At 41.7% G+C, this 9,623-nt stretch overlaps 1 protein-coding gene across 8 annotated transcripts in view; it reads left to right on the top strand.

Annotated features, from left to right (window-relative positions):
* The first annotated feature begins 544 nt into the window (after positions 1 to 544).
* unm_hu7910 (un-named hu7910) overlaps positions 545 to 9,623 on the top strand; it is a 28,319-nt gene continuing 19,240 nt past the window's right edge. For 3 of the 8 annotated variants that reach the window (XM_079181374.1, XM_079181372.1, XM_079181371.1), the window contains exons 1-5: positions 2,068 to 2,583; positions 2,657 to 2,734; positions 4,421 to 4,621; positions 6,247 to 6,291; positions 7,838 to 7,906. In XM_079181374.1, the coding sequence (XP_079037500.1) occupies positions 2,388 to 2,583; positions 2,657 to 2,734; positions 4,421 to 4,621; positions 6,247 to 6,291; positions 7,838 to 7,906 (589 nt within the window). In that variant the 5' untranslated portion in view covers positions 2,068 to 2,387. Of the gene's footprint in view, positions 593 to 2,067; positions 2,584 to 2,656; positions 2,735 to 4,420; positions 4,622 to 6,246; positions 6,292 to 7,837; positions 7,907 to 9,623 lie in introns of those variants that run through there. The other 5 variants (XM_079181370.1, XM_079181368.1, XM_079181369.1 and 2 more) reach the window with 4 other exon arrangements.

The following is a 9,623-nucleotide window of genomic DNA, read 5'->3' as shown; positions in this document are numbered from 1 at the left end:
AAACAATACATTTAAACTTAAATACAACATACTAATACAGCACGTAGTGTTTATATACTGCAGGGGGAGCTGCTCACTTTGTATATCAGTCCATTTATCTAATGAAACCTGATGATTATGATGATTAATCATAAATATAGGACGGTGATGATGAGATGAGGCATAATGAAGAATGATAAAAATAGACCTTGGATGAGTTTTAGTCACAATGTGTTTTTGACCACTTCGATTTAATGTATTTTTCTTCCTATATTATTAATATTATATTTAGAAACCTTTGCTTTAATGGACTAACTCTACCAATAAAGTTAATTAACATTATAATCATCATAAAACAGATGTTTAAAACTCCTCTCTCCTCTTGCTGCCACGTTTTTTTAGACTGTACAGCTGTACCGCAGCCTGATTGGTTAAAAAAAACCAAGAGCCCGCCCCTTTTTGTCCCGCCCCTCTGGCTCTGATTGGTCGAACATACAAGTCAGTCACGGTAACTATGGACTTTGGCTTTTTTTTTTTTGCTGGTATCCAAGCGAGGACGTGATTCACGGAGCGATGGCCCAGAAGAAGACTCCCAAAAGTCACCACAAGAAAGGTGAGTTTCCTGCAGTTTTAAGTAGTTTTCTACGCGGCAGAACGGAACTCAACGCGTTCCAGGGAGCATTGAGATGTGTCCTTTGATTCGGCTCACGGACCCAGACTGTGAGCATCTCCCTCAGCTGGACCCGGCTGTGGTTTCCAGCCTTCTTCAGGCGAAAGTGCGCGTCTAGAAGCGGCCACAAGCAGCAGTGAAACACCCTATTTAAATAAATTAAAGACCGGTTGTGTAATAAACCGATGCCGAATTGAGTAGTGGGTTTAAACCGTTCATGCGCATGTGTTAAATCGCGTTTTTCTGAGGTTGTTTGCGTCCTAATAAACAAAAGTATATTCAAGTGACAGTCATTTGCATAGAGTCTGGTTGTTTGACGTCCTCGCGCTGCAGGAAACCCGAGCTAGTTTAGCCACTTTTAGCTCGCAGTCAATAATAAAAGAACATTTATGACTTAATCTTTGTAAAGTAAAAGCATGCTCTGTGTGACTGCTAGCTTGTTGTCCAGCAGCAGCATGGCAGTGGCCCTGTTACTGATGCTAAGCTAACCTAGCTACCAGAGATGATGGTCTGCTAACAATAAAGCTAACAAGCTATTCACTTGTATTTATTCAGCAGAGAGCTGTTAGCTCACTTACTGGTTGATGTTCTGGTGTCATGTTTATAGCCATGCAAAACTAATACTCATCTGTTTGTTTCCTTTCCTTGTTTTCTCTCCTTGTCTCCTCTCCTCATCTCCTCTCGTTGTCTCCTCTACTTGGCTCATCTCCTCCTTTCCTCCTATCTCATGTCCTTGTTCCCTCTTCTCTCTCTGTTTTCTCCCCTCTCCTCGTCTCTTCTCCTTGTCTCCTCTCCTTGTTTCCTCTCCTCTCCTTGTCTCCTCTCCTTGTTGCCTCACTTCTCTTTGACTTTACAACCTTTCACCAAAGCACAAACATGCGGTACGAGTTCTAGTCCTGATCCTCCAGGGTTCTGGTTCAGGGTTCTAGTCCAGGGTCCTGGTCCAGGGTTCTGGTTCATGTTTTCATTCAGCCTTGTTGTGATTATTGATGAATCTCATTAATTCTCTATTAATTGTTCAGTTTCAGAGTTCAGGTCTAAAGTAAAGTATCGTGTACTTTAAGTATTTTATATTAAATGTGAGGTATTGTGTTGGTGCTGGTGTACAATTACTGTGACCTAGTAATATTTAAACAGTGTTAAATATCAACGTGTGTGTGTGTGTGTGTGTGTGTGTGTGTGTGTGTGTGTGTGTGTGTGTGTGTGTGTGTGTGTGTGTGTGTGTGTGTGTGTGTGTGTGTGTGTGTGTGTGTGTGTGTGTGTGTGTGAGAACAAACAAGTGTCAAGGTTATTTGATGTGCTATTCTGGCAACTCACACACACACACGTATGTACATTCTCACTCACACACACACTGTCTCTGGGTTTGTCAGCTCTAATAATAGTGAGGATCAGGTTCTGGAGGCCAGTAGACTGTAGTGAGGAAGAGGAGGAGCTCAGTCTCTCTCCTGCTGAGCTCTCAGTCACTTTGGGTCGTCGTCTTCTTCACTGCTTTTATTTTTAATATCTTTTGGAATATTTCTTCTTTTTGGATCTTGTGATTTAACTTTTTTGTTTTTGTCCCGTTTTCTTAAAGAGCTTTTGAATAGTTTCTCGGTCTGTTTTTATCCGGTTCTTCATCATCGTTGGTCACTTTCTTTATGGTGGTCTAGTGTGCGTTGGTCTGCACTGGTCTGCATTGGTTCCCGTCTGGTCCTGGTCCCGTTTTTGTGGGTCCAGCTGAGACCCGAGTCGGTCCATGCAGCGCTACCGCCAACAATATGGCGCCTCCTACCCCCCCGCAGCCTCCCCAGCTCCTGTAGAGGAGATCCATGCTGAAGAGGAGGAGGAGGAGGAGGAGGAAGAGGAGGAGGTGTACACTGAAGAGGAGGTGTATGGGGAGGAGGCTGAGCCGCTGATACAGGAGGAGGTGGAGCCTGTGGTCGAGGAGACAGGTAGGCCCGGTGCAGGAACAAGGTTTGACCTGGTTTGGTTTGGTTCTTATCTGGCCTCGTTGGGTTTGGTTAGGAGGCGTTAAAGAGGAGGAGGAGGAGGAGGAGGCCTCACAGACCAAGGAGGAAGTGCAGCCCGTCGTCCAGGAGACAGGTAGGAATGGTTTGGCATGGTTTGGTTTGGTTTAGCTTAGTTTAGCTTGGCTTGGTTTGGTTTAGCTTAGTTTAGCTTGGCTTGGTTTAGCTTAGTTTAGCTTGGTTTAGCTTAGTTTAGCTTGGTTTGGTTTGGCTTGGTTTAGCTTAGTTTAGCTTGGCTTGGCTTGGCATGGTTTGGATTGTGGATCAGAGCTCAATGACACATTCGTGGATATCTGTTGGTATTTAGTTTGTTTCATAGCTCAACATTTTGAATGTTTGAATTGTTGTGTATCATGAATTTAATACAAACTCAATACAATCTCTTGCTTATTTTCAAAATAAAAGCCTTCCAGCGCAGAGACATGCGTCGGGCTTTTACTTGATAACGTAGTGAAGCAGCCACAGAAAGTCTTGAGTTAAATTGGATTCAGGGAAAATCCTGATTAGGTTTGGAAGAAGAAACCAGTCAGAGCTGTAATACGAACCACAGGGTTATCTTTGGTGAATTAATCCAAAATTAATCAAGAATTAGAAAACTGAATTAATTTAAGCTCAAATCATTCCGGCTTTTTTTTAGCTCCCGACCGCTGTTAGCTGCCAACGTAACGAGGTCTTCCTCTTCTTAGTCAACTAATCGGTGGTTTTGGTCTCAGTCCACTGAGATAGCTTTGTTCGATTAGTTGTTTTTATGCTTTTTTTTTCACGCTAAAATAAAGTTTACAAAAGATTTAAAAAGGTGCTTTTTCAAGTATTCTTTGCAGAGAAAGTCAATTTAAATCAACAAATCGTTTAGTCTACAAAAATCGTACGAATGTTAGTGGACAAAAATCGTACGAAGTTAGTTTTTGTCCACTAACATTCGTACGATTTTTGTCCACTAACATTCGTACGATTATTGTCCACTAACATTCGTACGATTTTTGTCCACTAACATTCATACAATTTTTGTCCACTAACATTCGTACGATTTTTGTCCACTAGCATTCGTACTATTTTTGTCCACTAACATTCGTACGATTTTTGTCCACTAGCATTCGTACGATTTTTGTCCACTAGCATTCGTACGACTTTTGTCCACTAGCATTCGTACGATTTTTGTCCACTAGCATTCGTACGATTTTTGTCCACTAGCATTCGTACGATTTTTGTCCACTAGCACTCGTACGATTTTTGTCCGCTAACATCGTATGAATGTTAGTGGACTAGGATTATTTTTAGTTGTTTTTTTTATTTTATTTTTTATGCAGAATTAAGTTTATTTCCAAGAAACTTAATGAGCACATCTCTAAAGAACAAAAGTAACAGTATTTGAAGCTCTAATTAGATATATTGACTTATGTATGTATCTTTTTTAGCTTTTCTTTATCAAAGAACCAGATATTTTCCAGAGAGGAGTCCGATAAAACACTGTCTGTGGTTTCTATCTTCTATCGAGGTCTTCTTTAGTCGTCAGCTGTTGTCGTTGCCTCTCTTTTTGTGGATCGTGTTGACTCCCTCGCTCTATTCCTGGGTCGGCCTGCCCTCTCTGGCTTCCTGCTATGTTATCTTTGGACGTAGATTTGTGTCAATAAAGTTTTCTTTTTTTTTTTAAATCATTAAAGCTTTGAGCTTAATGTGGACGTTGCCGAACACTAACCGGGTCTGAGGTGTAAACGTAGAAACGTACACACTTTAAAATACCAAAACATCCTTATGTCCTCAGAGGGGAAGACGCCGGTGGAAAGCAAGAATGGAAAGAGGCCGGAGAGAGGAGGAGGAGGAGGAGGAGGAGGAGCCAGAGATGGAGAAGGAGGAGGAGCCAAGTACTCCATGTTTACCTGGTTCGTGGTCCTGGCTCTGCTGGGAGTCTGGAGCTCCGTGGCCGTGGTCTACTTCGACATCGTGGACTACGACAGCGTCATCGGTGAGTAAGACGAGTTTACAATGACGACGTTAATGAAGGAAGACGTCCAGACAGGGAGGATGTATGTTCACCTAATTAAATGTTGGTGATTTAACCTAACTTTATATGATTGAAGCTGTCGATGCTCCACAGTTTAATCTGACTAAATGTAAAAGAGTGTGAATATCAACCAATGCACTTCGTGATCAGTTGTATGTAAATGAAACTGGAGATATGCCTCGAACTCTAATACCAAATAACAGCCTTAAATTCACATAAAGATAAAAGACGACTATAAGATATGTTTAGTCATTATTACACAAAAATATCTTCATACTTATTAGAAAACTTGTCACGATAACAAGATGAAGATCTAGTAGATTTGATAATGATGAGCTACAGAAGTCAAAGCTTCATGTGTTAAGGCTGCATTCTCTCTAGTGTCCACCAGGGGGCGACTCCTCTGGTTGTATAGAAGTCTATGAGAAAATGACTCTACTTCTCTCTTGATTTATTACCTCAGTAAACATTGTAAACATGAGTTTATGGTCTCAATCTCTAGTTTCAAGTCTTCTTCAATACAGCATGATGTTCATTTAGTAAATGATGGTCCATTTAGAGTCACACAGACCATAAAGCAGGAGATGCTTTAGGGGCGGGGCTACACAGTGATTGACAGGTCTCTACCAGAGAGAAATAATGACGTGAAATCTGATAAACGAGCACGAGTGAGTTTCATGTTTTCAGGACGTTTGACAGCAAAACCAAATTATGTTGTGTTGTGACATTTGCTGACCTAGTTTCTGTTTCATAACACGCACACACACACAGACACACTCTCAGACGTTGCACTTTAAGTTTTCTAAATGTTGGTTTTCATACAGGAACTGTCTGTCTTTATGTGGTTATGACAGTCATGCAGGAGTTTCACAAGCTCTTCCTCTCAGACACACACACACACACACACACACACACACACACACACACACACACACACACACACACACACACACACACACACACACACACAGCTGTACGTGTCAGCTGACATGTTTCTCTCAGATTGTCAGTTATCTCTCTGCTCTCTGTGTATAAAGTGTTTCTGGGCTTCATGAGCTGGAAAAAATACAACACAACGTATAAAAACAAAGGTGATCAAAGAGCCTCATTTAGGATTTTATTTCCTTACTCTTACAAGAAATTGTTTCATAGAAATGTGTGATTTTTTTTTTTTGAAGCATAGTAATAATGATAATAATAATCATTGTGCTGGTTTTGTATTAGACAATATAAAACTGTGTAAAAAATAACTTTTTTGGCTGTTTGTGAATGATCCTTCAAAGTAAAAGCCTCCAAACAGTGTGTCTTCTCTTGATGACTTTTACTGTGAAGCAGCTGCAGACTGAATCTAATCTTTGATGTGTGTGTGTGTGTGTGTGTGTGTGTGTGTGTGTGTGTGTGTGTGTGTGTGTGTGTGTGTGTGTATATATTTGAAGGCTTCATAGAGTCGTGTGTCTCCTCTGTGACTCTGTACTTCTTTGCACTAACTCTTCTTCTTCTTCTTCTGCTCTCAGAGGTGTAGGTTCACCCTGCAGTGATCTTTACTGTCTTCTTCTTCTTCTCTTGTTTCTTTTCTCTGCATGCAGCCAGAGCTAAGGAGTTTCGTATGAACTTTTCTGAAGTTTTACAAGGTACGGTCTCAAGATTCTAAACTGACATTTTTCACACCAAACTGCTCCCAAGAATGTGACGCTTCAAACAGAATGTAATGAGGTGAAAAGAGTTCAAGATAAACCCCGCTGCAGTAAGACGAGAGGTTTTCTAAAGGGAGTCTGGTGCTCAGAAACACTACCATGTCTGTCCACAGGGGGCGCCAGAATACACACTCAATAAAAGGCCCTTGTAGGAACTTTAAGGTTTACTTTTAAGGTCTGTGTGTGTATATATATATATATATATATATATATATATACATATACTAGCATCTGTTTCACACTAATGTTATATTTAGAGTTTTCTTTTCTTTGTGTTTGCTGCAAACAGAAACAATCTGCAGCTCTTTTTCTACTTTATATCACAAACTAGAGCTTCTCAGAGTGAACTGCATCAAAGAGAAAGAGACGCGTGTGACTAAAGACCAAGAGAGAAACTAAACGGTGGTTTCTTACACAAACACAGTAGCAGATGGAGGCAGCAGTAGAACCAGTGCCTCCTGTGTTCTGAGAGGGAGAATCACCGTTTTAGTGAAAGGAGTCTGGTGGAAGATCACAGCTCCGGTTCCTGGTCTTGGTTCCTACTTATTGACGGCTGATTGGCTCCTACAGTCGTTAATACACTGACTGTGAAGAAGAACCGCGTGCAACCGCATTAGAGAGGGCCAGGAGGTTTTACTAAATTATTTTATTTATTCCTTAGTTTATTTCCGTCGTATCGACGGTCTCACTGATCTCTCTGTTGTTATTATTGTCTTGCTTTTGCTGCTTTTGTCTGTCAAAGCACTTTGTAAACTCTGTTTTGAAAGGTGCTATATAAATAAAGTTATTATTATTAATATGATACGTAGCGACGTCATCGTGTAGAAACCTTCATCGGGTCATGTGGGGAAAACAGCATTTTGAACACAAAAAAACACGTAATTCAACCAAAATATGAAAGTTGGTATTTGAATACAAGAGGAACGACACTGGGAAGCTACAGAATGATATAAAACCCCTAAAAATAGTGTACTGGCCCTTTAAATGACGCCTGCTTTAGGTTTATCGTCTGCATGTGGACTCAGATTCTGAAATGAGGTATTTGTGTAGACATCATCATCATCGTCCTCCACCACATCCTTCCTCTTCCTCACACTTCATGCTCTTTGACACACTGTTGTGCGCTGCTATTAATACGCTGCGTCCTCTGTTCTTATTAATAGCTTTGTGTCGCTGCCTAAAGGCTGCAACAGTTACAATACAGTAGAAAGCTTTGGCCTCTGCAGAACAGGTTGAATTGTCCCATGAACACTTACGTTATATTTAAAGTATATTTATGGGTGCCTAAGAACGTCATATTAATATACATAATAAAACACTTGTGCTCTATATTATTGATTTTTGAACTGAAGTTAAAATACAAGAAATTGTAACTTATTAGAGAAAACAAATGCATCAAAACAAAACCCTAAAGTAAGGTGTGTCATTTATGCAAATTAGTTCAATAATTAACTTCCTCGTCTTCCTCCTCTTCCTCCCTCAGGTAAACTGACGGCCTACGACACCGATGGAGACGGAGACTTTGACGTTGAAGATGCTAAAGTTCTGCTCGGCAAGTCCGCTTTTTTTATTCCTCTTTCTTCTTCTGCCTGTTTTTCTCCGTGTGCCTCGGTTTTAAAACTGTAACCCGACTTCTTCTTCTGTGGTGTGAAACCTACTAAAGCAGTGATCGCCTGTTTGTTTTGTTTCCTGAAAGAAGAGCGTTTGAAGAGACGTTCACAGAAGCGTTGGAATCATCTGATGGTGTTAAAAGCAGAAAAAATACATTATACAATATCTACGATACCTCATATTAGTACACAGAAACTATATATATATATATATATATATATACCCCAGATGGTACAAACGATAACCACGCTGACATCTTTACGACTACATGATGTTATTTTGAGTGTTGATGGAGCTGCTACAATGTTAGCTTAGCATAGCATTGATCGATGCAAACTCTATTCAGAAAACAAGCATTTTAAAACTTGTCATCTTGAGGAGAGAACTAACAAAACATGAATTCAGATTTTTTACAAATCTGCATCATTATGAAGTTATTTCAGCATCATTTTAATCTGTTTATTGTAATTAAATCAGTTTATTTTGGGTTCAAGCAGCTGTAGTGAACCCAGAACTGGAGCCAAGATGGCCGCCTCTGTAGTCTAGAGAAAGCCTGACGAGACGGAGACAGGAAGTTGTTGTTGTCTTTGGTTCATGTTCTTCTTTAACTCACTTTCTTTCTCTTTCCCGCTTCGCCATCTTTTATTTTGTTGTCCTGGTTTTGTTTCGGTCGCTCCATTCCTTTGTACCTCTTCCTTCCTTCCTTCCTTCCTTCCTTCCTTCCTTCCTTCCTTCCTTCTCTCTAACACTCTCCTCTCCCCTTCCTTCCTTCCTCCTCTCTCTCACTCTCTCCTCCCTCCCTCCTTCCTTCCTTCTCTCTCTCTTACTCTCCTGCCTCCTCCCTTCTCTCTCACTCTCCTCCCTCCTTCCTTCTCCTCTCACACTCTCTTCCTTCCTTCCTCCTCTCTCTCCTCCCTTCTCTCACACTCTCCTCCCTCCTTCCTCTTCCTCTTGCTATACCTCCTCACGTCCTCCCCCACTTTGTGCTTCACCCTTGCTTCTTCTCCCTCCCCCCTTTCCATCTCCACCTCTGCTCCCATCCTTTCTGCGTTCCCTCCTCCCTCCCTTCTCTCTCCCCTTCTCTCTCTCTCGTCAGGCTTGACCAAAGATGGCGGCGGTAGTGCGAACGCCGAGTCGCTTGAGGAGGTTCTTAATATTTTAGCAGAGGAGGGCTCTGATTGGATCTATGGCTTCTTCACCTTCCTTTATGACGTAGTGTCCTCACCCGTAGAGGGGGAGGAGGGGGAGGAAGGGAAGGAGGAGAAGACCTCCTCTGATGACGAGGAGGTCAAAGGGGTCCCGCTGGACCTCCAGAACCAGTAGGAGGACTGGAAGCAGAGCCGGTAGCTCGGCTCCGTGGTCCCACTACGACCGATGAGGACCAGACTGTGAGGTGGTCCGGTCCGGCTGCAGGAGGACGGAGGACGGTCTGGTTCCCACTGCAGGGCCAGACTGAGCAGACCGGGCTGAGCATCCTTTAGATGAAGGAGGAAACTAAACGCTCTGAAAACAGTAGTTCTGATTAAAGAATGCAGTTTATTTGATGTAAAGCAGATCATTTAATACCAGCCTGTGCTGGATTATATGTTGCCCAAGATTAAGATAATAAAAACAGTTAATTTAATGCTCAGCACCGTCACCATAGTGTAGATTTTACA

The sequence above is a fragment of the Pholis gunnellus genome (assembly GCF_910591455.1).
Source record: "Pholis gunnellus genome assembly, chromosome: 20".
In the NCBI taxonomy this organism is placed as follows: domain Eukaryota; kingdom Metazoa; phylum Chordata; class Actinopteri; order Perciformes; family Pholidae; genus Pholis; species Pholis gunnellus.
Note: the sequence above shows the minus strand (reverse complement) of the source record. Positions and strands in the feature narration are given on the sequence as shown.